The following is a 17,786-nucleotide window of genomic DNA, read 5'->3' on the forward strand; positions in this document are numbered from 1 at the left end:
AGAGAGAGACAGAGAGAGAGAGAGAGAGAGAGAGAGAGACAGAGAGAGAGAGAGGGAGAGAGAGAGAGAGACAGACAGAGAGAGAGACAGAGAGAGACAGAGAGAGAGACAGAGAGAGAGAGAGACAGCACATCTTCACTGTGGTGGAGCAGCTTCACCTCCACATCGTCAGCCTGGAGGTCACTCGTGTTTCATATGGTTTCATTTTGATCTGTGTGGACGTACTAAAGAAATCTTGTTTGAAAATTACCCAGCAGCCCCCGGGTGTCCTGAGAGTCTGCTGTCCCGCTGCTATCAGAGCATACAAGCTTTTCTAAAGAGTAAAGTTCATGACCTGTGAAATGGCAGAGTCATAAACCACTGTCAGACAACACACTCGCTGACTGCTTAATGACTTATTAATGCAGCATTAATGCTCTCTGCTGCGTGTGTGTGTGTGTGTGTGTGTGTGTGTGTGTGTGTGTGTGTGCGTGCGTGTGTGTGCGTGTGTGTGGAGTATAACCAGCAGCGTAACGATATTTCACTGCTGTGTGCAGCGCAGCAAACTTTCACACTCGACTGTCCCTGAAGACACATCGAGGCGGCAGCGAGTCAGTCAGCAGTTTGTGATGCGAGAGTAAAAACACACACACACACACACACACACACACACACACACACACACACACACACACACACACACACCACGTGGAAGCGTAACAGAGAGAGCAGCTCATTTGAAGATGAAAGGAAAAGTCAGCAGGGTTCATCCTCTGGGAACCACGAACGCCTGAAGATAATCCTCCAGTCCTCCATCCGCAGTAAACACAGAGCGAGAGTTAGCATTAGCACAACCGTTAACAAGCTAACAAACAACATGAACTAATGAAGGATGCTAACTACGTTAACTGTTCTGATATGTTCTGCTAGTTGCTGATTTTGGTCATCTGAGTCTGAGTCTCTCTGCTGTTTCCTCTAATGCTAACCATCTCACTGCGGCAGTGGGCGGGGCCTGGTCCAGAACTTGTAGTTCTGCTTCCCGCCACTTTTCAGAGTGTTTTTATTCCTCCACGCCGTTGACAATCAGAGCAGGAGCCATATTGTTTTTAGGTGGACACGATATCTCCGTAAAGCTTCGACAGAACTTCCTCAAATGCGGCACAAACATTCAACTTGAACTTTGGTAGCTAAAGGTCAAAGGTCAGTGCGACCTCACGAGCCATTACTCAATTCTTCCATGATCAGCTGATGCTCGTGACCTCCACTGCTCATTTTGTGTGTTTCTTATTGTCATTTACTCTCTTTGCTTTTTCTAGTAATGTTGTATTTGTGAGTTTAGTTATTATTTTTTATGTGGTTATGTGCTACAGACTAAAAGCTAAAAGTTCGGTGGTTACTAGGCAACAGCTGGAAACTCGACACCCACCTGTAGAAGTGAGCCTTGATTCGCTCTTTGATCAGCCACAGCGGATGATGCGGTTGGTTGTGGAGGTTGCGGCCGACCTTGGCCAAGACTTTTGCCGTCACGTTGGTGAAGTCGTCGCGGGGGTAGGACCGGCCCAACACCTCCACCGAGCCCTGACCGACCGTGGGCCGAGGGGCGGGGCCGTCTGTGCTGAGGCGCCTGCGTGATGCTGCGCCGCCATTGGTCGAGAGCGTGGACAGACAGCAGCGGCTGAGCAGAGGGAGGGGCGGGGACTGTAGGAGGGGGAGGAGCAGGGAGAGGGGGTTGGTGCCGAGTCTCATGATGATTGGTCCATGGAGCTGGAAAGACATTAGAGAAACATCAGAGACATTAGACACTTGACACTTAAGGTTTAATTTCTCCTTAGCTGAGGGAGTTACTTAAGGGTCTTGCTCAGAATCTGTTAAAAGGTTTCTGTAGTTAAGGAAAAAAGTAAAGTAATTTACAACAGTGAAAGAGATTTTACAGCAGTCAAAGTCTAGCGTTTCCATGGAGACTGTTGACTTGCTGCCATTAGCACTTGTCACTTCTGGCGGGGAATATTAAAGATTCCTCCTTCATCAAGGTGAACTTTAAGTGACTTTAAGTAATTCCTGAAATTTAATGGAAAGATAAGGAGAAAATAGTAAAGTGAAGAAAACCTTAAGGAGAAGACTTGAGGGTGTTTTATTTTAAGGAAACTTAACTTCACTCAGAGTTTAAGGGAGATCTTAACTTGAGGTGTTTTGTGAAATCAGCCCCCGGCTCTTTAGCTGCTAAACTCTCCACTATGTTCAGCAGCTGCTCTCTGACCTTGTCTGGGCCAGCGCTGGGCCGGTGCCGGCCAGGTCTCGGCACAGACCAGTTTTAGTTCTCACTGTTCAGTCGTCAAATTTATAATTTCACTTGACAGTGGAGAGGGAAACGAGCAGGAGGTGAATCAGAGCTGCTCATAAAAAACACCAGACCAGCTTCTTAGTGGAGGTCAGGGGAGGCGAGGCACACACACACACACACACACACACACACACACACACACACACACACACACACACACACACACAAACAGACAATTTATTTATATCATTATAATTACACTAATGGACAGAAACAACAAAGGTTAAAATGAGACACTGATGAGACTCAGATGAATTCTGTTTCTCTTTGTTCTTTCATCATTTATCCTTTGACAGGAGACGAGACAATCTGTCCCCGTCACAATATTTGTCCACACACACACACACACCACACACACACACACACACAACACACACACACACACACACACACACACACACACACACACACACACTAACAGGGAGCATCCCTGAACAAGACAAAGGGTGTTGCATTGCAGTGGCATTGCAGCAAAATGGATTATTGTTCCTAAATCCAAGCTTTTACCTCAGCTCTGCTGCTGGTGTCATATTATACTCGACTGGACAGGGCAGTGCTGAGGTCACACACACACACACACACACACACACACACACACACACACACACACACAGACTACAAAACTGATTCTTGGGTAAAGGTTCGTTTCAAGGTCATTTTGACTTCAGGCTTAAAAGGAAAATACATGGAGGCATCACTTTGAGGTGATGAAGCAATAAAAGCAGCGACAGCGGCCCCCTACAGGCCACAGGGAGAATTACACCTGATAATATCAAACGGTTTGACCGAACGGACAAAAAGCTGAAGATATTTTGTGGAATAAAAGCTATGAAATCAACAAATAAAACATGAATATGTTCAGTAAAGGTCACAGCAGCTTGGCCGTTATTTTTTTTCTGTATAAAGTTCATGATTTGTCCACAGGCCGGCGCTACAGGAAAGGTCACGGATCCTCTCTGTACAACATGACCGCTCTGACATCATAAACATTAATGTACTTGTATGGAGTGAAACATTAAAAAGAGGAAAACTAAATGTCATATATTTAATGAGTGACCACCACCTAAGCTGTCTTTAATAGGTTTGTGTTGATCTGTGTTGAAATGATTTGATTTCTGAGTCGAGATGTTTGAGTTGATTTATGTAGAAGTCGACCTCTGACCTGTGGAATCCCACAGGGAAGCGATTTAGGCCCCTTTATATTTTCATTTAATGTTAACATGGAATCTATTGGTGGTGACATTTCAAGTTTCAGTATCATCCATGTTTATTTATTTATTTGATAGGGAAGATGCAATTTAACATAGTTTCAAAACAAAGCATGAAACTAATGTGTTGCACAAAGAGTTCACAGCTGTGGTCAGTTGTGTGTTTCATCCATCAAGTGTCAGAAAACAGAAGCTACAGCCAGAGAAAATGATGTAAACACTTAAACTGTGATGTTGTTGTTGTTGTTCAGGTCTGATCGAATCGTAAACAGAACTTTGGATTTTCCTCTGAGTCTCAGTGAAGCCGTCGTCCTGCACTCAGACTCTCTGAGGACCTGACAAATGTCTGGAGAGATGAAGACGCCTTTCATCTCACACGACGACAAAAGGTCATGTGACATTTCAGGTGATATGTGTTGGTGTATGACTTATTTAAAAGACACAACTCCAGAGGAAATAAAATCTGCAGCTTTTGTTTCTGATGGTATATCCTCTGAAAAAAAAACCTTTCCTCCATCTCGGCTTCACGTCTCTTTTTTTTTGTTTTTTCCCTCTCCATGGGACTGACCTTCCTGGCATGTGACCATCACCATATGTCTGTTCCCATGGCGCCGAACACCACCACACGTACACATATGGACGCCTACGCACACGGACACACATGAACAGTAAACACACACACACACACACACACACACACACACACTGTTTGTAATAAACTGAAGAAAACAAAGACAGAGAGAGAAGCTGAGATTTAAAACAACATCATGATAATCTGATTGTTTATATCAAATATTATTAATTTAAAAGAAAACATTTACACATGAAATAAAACAAAAAAGTCGTCACAGCTTCAATAAATGAACTGCTGAGTATTTATTTAAATTGTAATTTCACCGACAGTAACAGGTGATGAAAAGCACAGGTAGAGGAGAGGTCAGAGGTCACACAGACATGCCGGTCACCCCTGAATGTTATCTGATTTGGGAAATAAAGATGGACGTCGCCTCTGTGATGTCACCCACAGGTTTCTGAAGCTCAGAGTGAGCTGCTCCACCGTCACCATCTTGGCGGTGTCTGACTCCGCCCCTAACTCCCAGCTAATCTAAAAATGGTCAAAGAGGAGGGGTGTGTGGGGAGCGAGGACTTTGATGTATGCCGATTTGTCTCAATCATATGCTCAGCCACCTGTCACTCAGAGAGGCCACGCCCTCAATCTTCGTTAACTTTAGTCCTTAATAAAATGTAAACAGGTGAGTTATATAAACAGGTGAGTTATATAAACAGGTGTCATGAAGGAGGAAATCAGCTCTAGAGACCAAAACAGTTTCTGTACCAGGCTGTAAACATGTTTATTTCTGCTGTAAAGTTGGACATTTTAACATGGGAGTCTATGGGGACTGACTCACTGTTGGAGCCAGACTCTAGTGGTCGTTAGAGGAACTGCAGCTTCTGGTTCTTCAGTGTTGAACTTAGCAACCAGCTAGCTAACACTCAAGTCCAGGTGATTATTCACCTGCTTCCTCGGTGCAGATCATCATCACAACTCTTCAGGAGTGATGTAATATTCTCAGGTGTCATTCAGGCTTTATATTCAGCTCATTAAGATCTTTATTCATTTTCTCTTTCTGCCTGTCAGTCGCTCACACCTCATTTCCATCAACCACCTCTGTCATGTGTCATTTTAATGGAGAGTTGATCAGAACTAATACAGATCCAGGTATGAGGGATGAGTCTGAGGCAGAGACACTGATGTGAGGAAGAGAAACATGATTCATCATGTGGGAAAGTTGCTGAGAAAATCCCTTCGTTCGCTGCCAAGAAGTTGTTCTGACTAACCAGCGTGGCAGCAGCCAACAGTGAAGCTGTGATGCGACTTCTGACGCTGCCAGCTGAAGAAAGGTGGAAACAGAGACGCCGCCAAGGACGAGCTGCAGTCCGCCGTCCAAAAAAAAAAAAAAAACACACCCACTGCTCCTCAAAAAAAACGAGAGAAACAAATGGAGGAATAAGCTTATAAATGCGTGTGAGAGTGAAACAAATCTCCGAGCCTCGACAGCGTTACCGTGACAGAAAGTGAAGGCTGCAGGAAATACGACGCCGCAATCGCCGAGGTTACAGTGTCGCAGAACACACACACGAGTGACATCTGCACATGCTACACAAAAGATATAAGGCCTGTTAACAAACACACACACACACACACACACACACACACACACACAGTTTCCAGCAGCAGCTTTAGTGCAGAGGGATTCATTCAGCCTCTAAAAAGTGACACGCTGATAGAGAGAGGTGATAAATTACATACTGCAGAGAGAGACAGGGATCGGCCTATAGAGAGAGATACTGCATATACAGTATATGTAGGGTGTGTGTGTGTGTGTGAGTGTGTGTGTGTAAAGATGGCTGCAGAGTCTTATTGTTCCCACTTTCTTGGATCCACAGGCGGGAAATTACCTCGTGAAGATGATGTGTAACGTCATTAGAAGTCATATTGCTGAACAAACTCTGGTTTCACTTCTGCGTTAATGTTCAAGTTCTCGTCACAAACACGATCTGCTGTTTCCTTCTAGTGCAGCAGATAAATAATCATCTTTCAAGATGGCTGCTATTTCATGCAAAGAAAACACAGAGTTTTACCCACAGGACGGATTTCAATGTATTTACAAACCATCTATTATGAATGAGAGTCGACAGTCTTAACATTAGCTTGCTTGTCTTGCTAGTGCTAGGCTAGTTAGCAAGCTTTTTTAACTTTTATTTTTTTGTAATATTTTTGCTGAAACATACTTTCATGTAATTTTTACAGTGTACTAAGTTTCACCTTCGACACTGTTAAAATGTTTGATTTGACACCTGGATTATTCACATCAGAAAATAGTGGATGAAAAAAACATTTCTTTTCCAAAAACGGCAGCCATCTTGAATTTTCAAGTGGCTACAGCAACAGGTTGGTGAGCCAATCAGAACAGAGGCTCTGAGCTCTTTCTATCATTAACCTGTTGAGTGGATGAACCATCAGCTCCGCTAACCTCTTTAGGAGTTAATGAAGTCGCTTCTCGCCGTCGTCACACCTAAGACACGCCCCTAGCTGCAGGTAGCTCCTCCCTCACAGGCCGCTGGAAAAAGGTGGACGCTCACCTGTGAGGTTTATTCTCTCATCATTGCACCTGCCTCAGATCTGATCCAGAGAATGACATCACTTCCTGCGGTGGTCGTGCGTCACTGTGACCAGCTCAGCCGTTTCAGAGCGATGAGACCAGTTTATTAATCACCACACCCTCCGATCTCTACTCCACCACACGGCGCCTTTTGTACTTGGCGCTGCTGCCGCTACACAAACCAGAATAGCAGGTGGAGACGCCCACACAGTCCACGAGCCAAACACAACAAACACGAGCCTCTCTGTGACGCCGCCGCCGCCGCCGCACCTGTGTGGCTGGTGTAAGGTGGTGCAGAGCAGGAAACAGTGACAGTGACGGTGAGGCGTCACATTAACAGAGAGAAACCAGTCAGGAAATCCATCACAGTGTCAAACAGAGTGAGGGGAGGCTATTTTCAGCACCTCGTGGTTCCCATGGCGATCACGCCACGGCCATCACGACTCAGTGAGGAGAACCTCACACATCAGAGAACAGGTGGTGTGTTTGTGTGTGTGTCTCTCTCTCTCTCTCTGCAGGAGTGTCAGTGCCACTCGCCCCCTCCCATCAGAGGGAGTCCCTCTCTGGCACGATGACCACTTCCTGTGGCTCACGCCGTTCTTCCTGTTCACGACGCCGCTCGCCCGCCAACGCGCACAGTTACACAACTTCCGCCGCCCGCCTCTGTCTCTCTGTCCTGTTGTTTTAATGAATGAGTGAGCGAGTGAGTGAGCGACATTAAACACAGCCTTTCGACAAACCTCCGCCTGAAATCAGTCAAACAGCTGATCAGTCCGAATGTTTCTTTAACGAGTGAAAACATGAACGACGTTACCTCTTCTCAAATCACGACTCTGCAAATTAAAATAAATAAAATAAAAATAGATTCATTAATTACGGTAGCTCCGAGAGGAAAGTGAAAAATTAATTTTTAGGATCATTTTCCTCAGTTTTTGATTTTATTCATCTGTGAAAACTAGAATCACCTCCTCGTGATCGTATCCCTCCGCCACTCACACTAGTTCTAGTTCCAGGGATTCTAGTCCTGAGTTATGGCTAAAAAGTGTTTTGTGAGGTGACCACGCCCGTGACCTTTGACCTTTAGCCACCAACATCTAATCAGTTCATCCTTGAGCTCTAGTGAATGTTTGTGCCAAATATGAAGAAGTTCCATCAAGTCGTTACAGAGACATCGTGTGGACGAGAATGAGACGGACGGACAACCTGAAAACAAAATGGCCTCCCGCTCTGACTGTCGCCGGGCGGAGGAATAATAAAAATAAAGTCATGAATTACGGAAGCCCTGAAGGGCCAGTGGAAATGTTTTGGTTTGGAGCCTGTTCTTCTCTCACATGATGTTTCATATCAATAAAGTTTTTCTGTTGGTGGTGTATACGATCATAAAGCAGCTGCAGTGTGTGTGTGTGTGTGTGTGTGTGTGTGTGTGTGTGTGTGTAGCAGGATTTATGGGAGCTGTAGTCAAACTGATTGGCCGATACTGTGGCGTTTATTTAAAACAGTGTGTCCTGGAACGACCCCACATCCATCTTAACCCCCCCCCACTCTCACTCTCACCCCTCCCTCCCCCTACGTCTCCCCCTCCTCCTCCTGCCTCCCTACAGTCTCTTTTAAAAAGCCATAAAACCTCAGTGCCCCCCCTCCCTCCCTGAAGACCTCTACTCACATTGTTTCCTCCCTCCTCCTCCCTCCTCCTCCTCCCCCTCCTCCTCCCCCTCCTCATCACTTAATGTTATTTTCTAACATTTTATGTCAAAACGATTAATTGAGAAAACAATCGTTAGCTGAAGTAAAGTTTAACATCAAAGCAGAGGAAGCTCTTCACCTCCTCTATCCTCCCTTCATCCCTTTCTTTCTCTACCTCCCTCCTCCTCCTCCTCCTCCTCCTCCTCCTCCCGACATAATAAAGTCATAGCTGTGGATGTGATGTTCAGAGAGGCAGGCGGCGTTTTGACAAGCTGCATTACATCAAACCTGCAGAGGCAGCCGGTAAAAGAGGGATAAAAAAGGAGGAGAGGAGGAGAGGACACATGGAGAGGAGAGAGGAAACAAGGAAAGGTGAGGAGAGGAGAGGAAATGTAAGGAGGAGAAAAGGAGGAGTGAGAACAGGAAGACAGGTAGAGAGGAAGAAAAGAGAGAGGGAACATGGAAAGGAGACGAGGAGAGGATTCAAGGGGAGGAAGAGAAGAAAGGAATCAAGGAAAGGAGGAGAGGAGAGGAGAAATAAGAGGGGAGGAGGAGGAGGAGGAGGAGGAGGGTCTGACATGATGAAGAAGGAGGGAGATTTTATGGTCAGAGGAGAAAAGTGCAGAGGCTGCAGCTCTGACACCAGGAAGCTCCGCCCATACACACACACACACACACACACTCTCACACACACACTCTCACACACACACACACACACACGTCAGCAGCCACAGAAACGAGTTTGCCACCAGCAGCGTCTCTGTCTTCCATCACAACCATCAGTCGATCAATCAATGAGCTGATCGACAGGAAATCAATCAATCAACGATTATTGTGGATAAAATTAGTTACTCGTCTGGTTTTATTATCTTCTACTGTGGAAGATGTCAAACTGGTTTTCTGATATTTTAGTTTTTAAAAACTAGTTAGAACAACAGCCTCAACAAAAGGCTCCATCTGAAGCTGTTCTGGAGCTTTCAGTCGTAGCACACTGTCTTCATCAGGAGGTGGAGTGTGTCCAGTTGGTTTTAGAGTCAGAATCAGGTGAATGTTTGTGACGAATCTGAAGCTGAAAACAGAATGGCTGCTGCTCTGACGGAACAAAAAGCTGCTTTTTATTTTAACTTTTAATTTCATCAGAGAAACAGACTGTAGAGCTGCAGTTTGTCCTGACTGACTCGTCATTGTTTCAGCCTCCGAGGTTCCGCAGCAGCGGCAGCGGCGGCGGCAGCGGCGGCAGCGGCGGCAGCGGCAGCAGCTCGGAGCGTCTTCATGAATACGAGGAGGCCGAACGCAGCATCGATCGCTCCGACTCGTCGTCCTGAGGGACGCAGGGCGAGCGGCCGATCCGAATCAATCATCCTCAGCGGCTCAAAGCTCAGTTTTTCTCCCCCGATCTGTCAGAGACACAAACATGTCCACTCTGCAAAACTGAAGTTTAAACAGCAGCAGTGTGACTGAGGCTCGACCAAATTAAAACAATGTAAAGCAAAAACTGATTTTATTTTGAAAGTCCTGACTGGAAGTTGTGATTCGTATCTTTCCGCTGCGACTCTTCTGTTTACAAACTGTGTCTCAACCAATCAGACGTTTTGCTGATTAATTCATCACAGAGTTTGTTTGTTATTTATTCATAAGGTGCTATATGCAAGTGTTTTAATTTGAAAGTTAGCTCCTGCTTCCTGTTTCCCTCCCTGCAGCAGGTCTCTGGTCCCGCCGGCAGACTAACTCCTCCATCTTGGACTGCAGCTGGTGACGGTGGTTCTGGTTCTGCTCAGGTGGAGAACAGGTTCATGCGGCGCCTGTCTCCAGCTGCAGCTAGCGCGCTAGGCTAGCTGTTCAGCAGCTAACGTGGGCCGGTTAGCAGTGACTGAACTTTAAACATTAAATATCTGAATATAGAAACTTTTAACGACGTGATCTGAACGATCGGAAGTAGATCAGGTGTCAAAGTCAGATCGATAACCCTATGACATCATCATGTTTCCTCCTCTGACGTCACTGCAGACTGCTGAGTTCTCCACAGGTTCAGGTGATGGAGGCTGCAGGTTACAGCTCGTTAAGTTAAATACGGAGTATGTAATTAAAGCATCATACAGCAGGATGGCTCGCAGTGCGCTGGTGTTGGTGTGATATCGACAGGTGAAGCTCAGCACTGAGCTACAAATCAAACCCTTTATAAAAACCTCATTAGTTTCTGCTTCAGTGCAGGAAACACACATTTCCTGATGGTGAGAGTCGAGAGCTGCAGGATTTTAAACCTAATCAGAATTGACAAGGTGTTTGTAATATTGATGTTTCCATCCTGAAAATGTTAAAGAATTCAGGAGGTGAAGCCGCAGCAATTTAATGTGTCTCACTCCCAAAAACAACCTTCATGCTTTTTTTTATTTCACCCGTTTCTTCTGAGGAGAGAGTTGCAGAGACTACCTGTGCACCTGTTAACCAGCAAAGTGTGTGTGTGTGTGTGAGAGAGAGAGAGAGAGAGAGAGAGAGAGCGAGAGGGAGAGAGAGGAAGTGTGTAGGAGTGTGAATCCTGGCTGCGACACAGTAAACATATGCTCAAGAGACGTTGGAAAGAGTGCAAATTAGGAATTGAAAATATGCTGCAAACACACACACAGACACACACAGACACACACAGACACACACACACACACACACACACACACACACACACACACACACACACACACACACACACACACACACACAGTCAGTTTTTTGGCTAATTTTGCAGCTTTGCAATTCATATTCTGTGTGTTTGGGGATTTGCGCGGAGCAGACGTCTCATTTCTTGCCGTTTAGCTGTCACCCAAACACTGCGTGGTCCTCCGGGTGGGACGGCAGTCAGGGAATCTCTGCTGATAATTATACATTATATATTGGCAGGATAACAATACTGACACGTCTCGGCTCTTTACAGCATCTGCTGTGGCTGAAAATAGACGGAGTGTTTGTGCAGAGATGCAAAGTGAGCGCTGAGATTACGGCGGTACAAACGAGCGGCTGATCACTGGAGGCAGCGCAGCTTTAATAGAAACACATTAGGCTTTGATTTGTTTGTATTTCACTGACTCTTATCCAATCCTGTCGTCCCAGTGTTAGTGTTATTGGACTGGGAAAAGATGCTGAAATACTGTTTATTATATGAATCTGTTTCCAGCAGATTCACACCCCCGTAAACCATCTGTAGCTCGTCTGAAGGTGTTCTGGAATCTCTGACAGGTGAGTGTCGTCCTCACACGTTAGTGGACAAACTGCTGGCTCATGTCATGACATCAGCAGCTGTGGTTGATGCAAGATTGAGCAAAAAAGTTTTTTTTTACACTGGTTTGAGGTGGTTTTTTACCAGCAATGAATTTATTGGTTCCTCTTGGTCATTTTAGATTCTTAATCTCTGAGCTTTTAAACTCTGTTTGTGCCTGTTTTAATTGATTCTTTTCATTACATTATTTATTAATTGTATTTATGTATTTGTTTTAATTGATGTTTCTTTTTGAACAGGTATTTTTATCTACTCGACATCATTGTAAACGAGGGCTTTACCCTCATGATTATGAGTTTAAATAAAGACAAATAAAATAATCTTCATTGATGATTCGAGCTGCAACAACTCGACATCGTCTACATCTCGTGAATGACCCAGGTGACTGTTTTTCTTCCGTCTTCTTCTTTGAAGTTTTTTGGCGGTTGACAAACGGCTTGTTTTGTTTGCAGTTTGCAACCTCTACTTCTTCTTCTTCTGTGTATTATGCCATGTGTAAATGAAGCCTACGCTGCCCCCTTCTGGTGACAATACGCAGCCTTATATACTAATTATTATTTTTACATATTCTATTTCCTTTTTTCACTCACTGTCTCATCTTCTTGCATAATGTTGATTTGAGATGTTTTTTTATTTATGTTGTTTTAATTTTTTAAACTTTTTCTGATCCGGTTTTACTTTTTTCTTCAAATGTTCAAATGACTGCAGGAGATGCACAAATTTATTTATCGACTCCTTCTTGGATCAGCAGTGACGTAAATACAACACCTGTGTGAACTCGCTAATCACTCCATTTCTGTAAACACACCTGTCACCTGTCCTGTGCGGTGCTGCTAAACCAGAAACACCGCCGTTTCCTACGGAGACTCTGACGGGAGCAACAACCCGCGGCGGCGGCTAACGGCTCACTCTGTCTTCCCTGTGTGTGTGCGCGCTCTGTAACTACATGTGGTGACATCACTTCCTGCAGCCGTGTGTGTCCTCTGCAAACAAAGGCCATCGTCTCACACTCACTAATGGTGTAAAAAGGATATAATTCCTACTTTCTTGTTTTCAACACTTTAAATTCTCTTGACACTTTTACAGAAACACAGCTACCGTCTTTTCTGAAGCTAATTTGGACCCGACCCTCGACACTTCATAAACACTGTACATGTGCACTGACACGTGTGGAGGCAGCCATGTAAAGGAGGCTCATTAAAGTTTTAACTTTCAGAGACTTTACACAGAAATGCAGCTGAAGTTTTTGGCTTAAAAAGGCAACAGACGATTATTCTGTTTATTGAAAAAATAAATCACCAAATCACTTTATAAAGGAAATAGTGATTGATGTAAATACAGGACAAGAAAATAACCGGGAACCAAATGAAATACATAAAGGTTTCCTTGACCAGCAGGACTTTTTTTTCCTTGTAAGATATATATTTTAATTTTTTTAAACTCCCAGAACTTTCAGTCATTTTCAGTGTTTTTTACTTTTGACCACAACCCTAACTTTAACCCGTCCTTTAGTTTAACCAGTGTAACACTCACACATCGTCTTTACGGCTCATTTCCAGCTGAAGAACAAAGTGTTTCTGGATGAAAATGTCTCAGATGAAACAGGATAAGATGAGTTTTTATTCTTCAACATCAAGTAATGAAATCAAGAGCTTGTTTTATATCCGCCTGCTTCAACGTTGGGAGAATACACTGTAGATGAAATGTTCGGAGGTCTGCCGGCTCGGTGTTGCTCCAGGTGATGGGAACAGAAGCCCGGGACTCTCTAAAGGAGCAGAACGTGGGTTTTTGGTGAGCGGGCTTACACAGAGATCCTTCAGAAGTCAGAGCCGGGCTCTTAATAAAGACAGAAGAAGTTTTCTGTCATTGTAGAGAGAAGACAGATGAAAGAGACGACGGAGGAAACGGGCGAAGTCGGCGGCGGCTCGCAGGTGAGTCGGAGAGGAGAGTGGTGCTGAAAGGTAATTGGCAGCAGAGTGGGGATGAAAGGCTGAGCGGCTGACCTGTAGGTCTGCTCTGACTGACACTCATACAGCCTCCACATGTATGATCTCCCTCTTCAAACCCTCCGTCCTCTCGTCTCGCTCTCGTCCGTCTCTTCCTCACCAGGATATTTATCCGTCTCCGGCTGCTGCAGGTTTTTAACAAAGCTGGACTTTCCCATCCTGATCTGAGGCCTGCCTCTCTCCGTCCTCTGTGACCAGATCTTACAGGGAAGTTAAGCCGATAGATTAATGACCTCGTCTTCTAAACGTCAGTTCGTTATAGACGAAAGAAGTCAGACACAAACATACAGAGTCTATTTGTCTCAGGGAGGTGGTGATTTTAATTTGACAGCGCTGGTCGGTGATTTTAATCCAGTCTGGAGCGCAGGCTGCATGTGTGTGATTTTTCACCCCCTAGTTTTCCTAGTTATAATTAAAGCTCCACTGTTTTTCAGCCCCGTCCTCCGATAATTTAAACCCTGTCTGCAGAGTCTTTGCATTTTAATGTGCATCTCTCAGCTCTCGCTCACAGAGCTGCACCAGTGGAAAGTCTGAGAAAACCTGAGAGCCCTGATCCAGCTTGTGAACTGGGGGGGGGGAAATGCACACAGCCTGTATTCAGAAACTGAGCCTTAAAACCAGCCGTCAGGACTTCTGGAACTTTGTGATGTCACAACAAAGCAGTCACCAAGCCCCGCCCACCTGGACCCACCATCCAAACCTTGCAGGATTTGGTTTCTCTGAGTGTTTTTACCTGAAATCTGCTATATTTTTATTGGATCAGTGAGAAAACAGTCAGCCAATCAGAAGAGAGGCTCAGAGCCTCCTCTCTTCTGATTGGCTCACCGACCTGTTGTTACTAGAGCTCCAGAGAGAAGCCTGAGAGAGGAGATGTAAAACTACACTGAGATGGTTTTTATATCTTCTGATGGATCGACACTTCAAATAAAACACAGAAGAAGAAAATATGGAGCTTTAAATATTTGGTTGAATTTAGGTTGTGATGTTTTCCAGACGCCATCTTGTATTTTTTAAACCCAAATTAAAAAAATCAAAAACTCAGCAGATGTGAATATTTGCGAATGATCAGACCAAACAAGATGTTTCCATACGTCAACTTTAACTTTTATCTGATCAAACAACTAATCGATTAATTGATAAAATAATTGGCTGATTGATCGATAGTCAAATTACTCGTTAGCTGCAGCTTTAAGTTCAGTAACTGGGAGTCCTTCACACATAATTACCCACACAGACACACACTGTTAACATTTACATACGTGACTTGTTACGAGCCGGTTATAAAACATGAAGCTCATCAGGCTGCAGCCCTGTGAACAGAGCAGCAGAGTGACACCAGGGACCACGGCTCTGCCTGTTTTATATCTTCCTGTAATCTTCTGTCAGGTCCTCAGAGAGCCCGACACACTCTGCTGCCTCCTTATTAGCGGCTGAATGTTTTATTTTCACCGTTTTTGAAGCGAGCGTTCCCGGCTCACATGAAGACGGGGGACCGTGCAGCGGTGCTAACGTTCAGAGAGCCGCCGAGGCCTCGCAGCTCGTAACAACCGGAGATTTAGATAAAGGGAGGAGAGAGACGGGAGGCGTCTGCTGCAGTGTTCGGACAAAACGAGGACAAACCCACGTTCAGGTACTTTAATGTTTCCCACCCTGGAAAATGTTAGTGAGAGGATGATGTAAGACACGGCCGGGCTGATGCAGCTGCAGCCTGTTTTAGTTAGTGGAGGGAAAAGACCTCAGAGAGAGAGACGACTAATGAACTGTTCAGACAGTAGAGACACTGAACAGGGTGTTTTTGCTGAGTGACATGAACATTGTCCAATAGAAAATAGAGAAGAACCGACTGTTGTGAAGGTAAAAAACACGACATTCAAATCAATTAACACAGAAAATCTTTAACTGATGGATCAATTATAACAAATGATCATTAGCTGCAGCCGTCGACGTCGTTCATTCACAGATTTGTGGGGAACAGAAGGAATGAGCGGATGAACCAGAGTCACTGTGTGTGTGTGTGTGTGTGTGTGTGTGTGTGTGTGTGTGTGAGGAGTCCAGGAAGTGTTTCAGATCTTATATAATAGAGCAGCTCACCATGGACCTGTGTGTGTGTGTGTGTGTGTGTGTGTGTGTGTGTGTGTGTGTGTGTGTATGGTCTGGTGGGCTCAGCAGGTTCAGGAAGGGCTTTCTAGAACAGATGGAGGACACACACACACACACACACACACACACACTCACACACACACCCACACAAAGTAAGTACAAAATCTGTGTGCACTAACTTACACGCCATAGAAATCAATTTGACATCCTGGCTGATATTTGGACAGCAAAGGACTAGGTTAACACACACACACACACACACACACACACACACAGACACAGACACAGACACAGACACACACACACACACACACACACACACACACAGACACAGACACAGACACAGACACACACACACACACACACACACACACACACAGACACAGACACAGACACAGACACACACACACACACACACACACACACACACACTGATGACCCATAAACTGCTGCTGTATCCTCTGCATCGCTCTGCAACAATTAGCGCAGCAGCTAATTAGTCTTCACTGACAGCAGAACAAATGCTAGCGCTCCCCGTCGCTAATACCGTTAGCGAGCTAGGCGAGGTCATTACTTCAGTCCGGCTGACTGCTGCTGCCTTGCTCGTGTTACCTGCTCTCACAGTTCACAACATTAACCTGAACAGGTGAGCAGCTCAGTGAGAGAGAGAAGGAAAGGAAAGGAAGAAGTGACAGAAATAGTTTTCTAACAAATAAAAAACAGGGAGCTGAGAGAGAAATTATCTTCTTCCCACCTCCACACAGCTGACCAATCACAGCCCACCTCCACACAGCTGACCAATCACAGACCACCTCCACACAGCTGACCAATCACAGCCCACCTCCACACAGCTGACCAATCACAGCCCACCTCCACACAGCTGACCAATCACAGCCCACCTCCACACAGCTGACCAATCACAGCCCACCTCCACACAGCTGACCAATGCATGACGTGGGTGTGAATGTCAGAGAAGCAGTTTCAGGAAGTTGGGAGAGTTAATCCCTCAGTTTAAAGTGAACATGGAGCGGGTCGGTCCAAACTAGTTCAGGAGTAAAACAGTTAAATAAGTAATAACATAAATAAATAACAGTTAAAACAGAATAATAAGTTTTACGTTAAGTATCCACTCGACTCTAACGATCCCTCCAATCTGATGACATCAGCTTCTGAAGAGAAAATCACCTGGACACCTGAGGTCCGGCCTCATGTAAGAACCCACCTACAACAAGAGGGGGGAGAGGCTCCACAGAAGACCTCCTCGGCCTCCTGGGAAATGTAGTTCAGAGCCAGAGACGTGAAGGACGAAGAGTTCAGATGAATGACAGACAGTTTATCAACTGAGCCGGAGACAGAGAGAGAGACAGAATAAAGAAAGAGAAGAAGAGACCCGTCCTCTCCTCTGCTGTTTGTGTGAGTGTGTGAGTGTGTGTGAGTGTGTGTGAGTGTGAGTGTGTGTGTGAGTGTGTGTGAGTGTGTGAGTGTGTGAGTGTGTGTGAGTGTGTGTGAGTGTGAGTGTGTGTGTGAGTGTGTGTGAGTGTGTGAGTGTGTGAGTGTGTGTGAGTGTGTGTGAGTGTGAGTGTGTGTGTGAGTGTGTGTGAGTGTGTGAGTGTGTGAGTGTGTGTGAGTGTGTGTGAGTGTGAGTGTGTGTGTGAGTGTGTGTGAGTGTGTGAGTGTGTGAGTGTGTGTGAGTGTGTGTGAGTGTGAGTGTGTGTGTGAGTGTGTGTGAGTGTGTGAGTGTGTGAGTGTGTGTGAGTGTGTGTGAGTGTGAGTGTGTGTGTGAGTGTGTGTGAGTGTGTGAGTGTGTGAGTGTGTGTGAGTGTGTGTGAGTGTGAGTGTGTGTGTGAGTGTGTGTGAGTGTGTGAGTGTGTGAGTGTGTGTGAGTGTGTGTGAGTGTGAGTGTGTGTGTGAGTGTGTGTGAGTGTGTGAGTGTGTGAGTGTGTGTGAGTGTGTGTGAGTGTGAGTGTGTGTGTGAGTGTGTGTGAGTGTGTGAGTGTGTGAGTGTGTGTGAGTGTGTGTGAGTGTGAGTGTGTGTGT

At 45.3% G+C, this 17,786-nt stretch overlaps 1 protein-coding gene across 1 annotated transcript in view; it reads right to left on the minus strand.

The window, feature by feature from the left end:
* The window catches only part of fars2 (phenylalanyl-tRNA synthetase 2, mitochondrial), a 100,601-nt gene that overhangs the window by 73,744 nt on the left and 9,071 nt on the right, over nt 1–17,786 (minus strand). The window contains exon 3 of the mRNA XM_022766487.1: nt 1,406–1,743. Within this exon, the coding sequence (XP_022622208.1) occupies nt 1,406–1,725 (320 nt within the window). The 5' untranslated portion in view covers nt 1,726–1,743. The remainder of the gene's footprint in view (nt 1–1,405; nt 1,744–17,786) is intronic.

This window comes from Seriola dumerili, unplaced genomic scaffold (genome assembly GCF_002260705.1).
Source record: "Seriola dumerili isolate Sdu_G_001 unplaced genomic scaffold, Sdu_1.0 BDQW01000859.1, whole genome shotgun sequence".
NCBI lineage: Eukaryota > Metazoa > Chordata > Actinopteri > Carangiformes > Carangidae > Seriola > Seriola dumerili.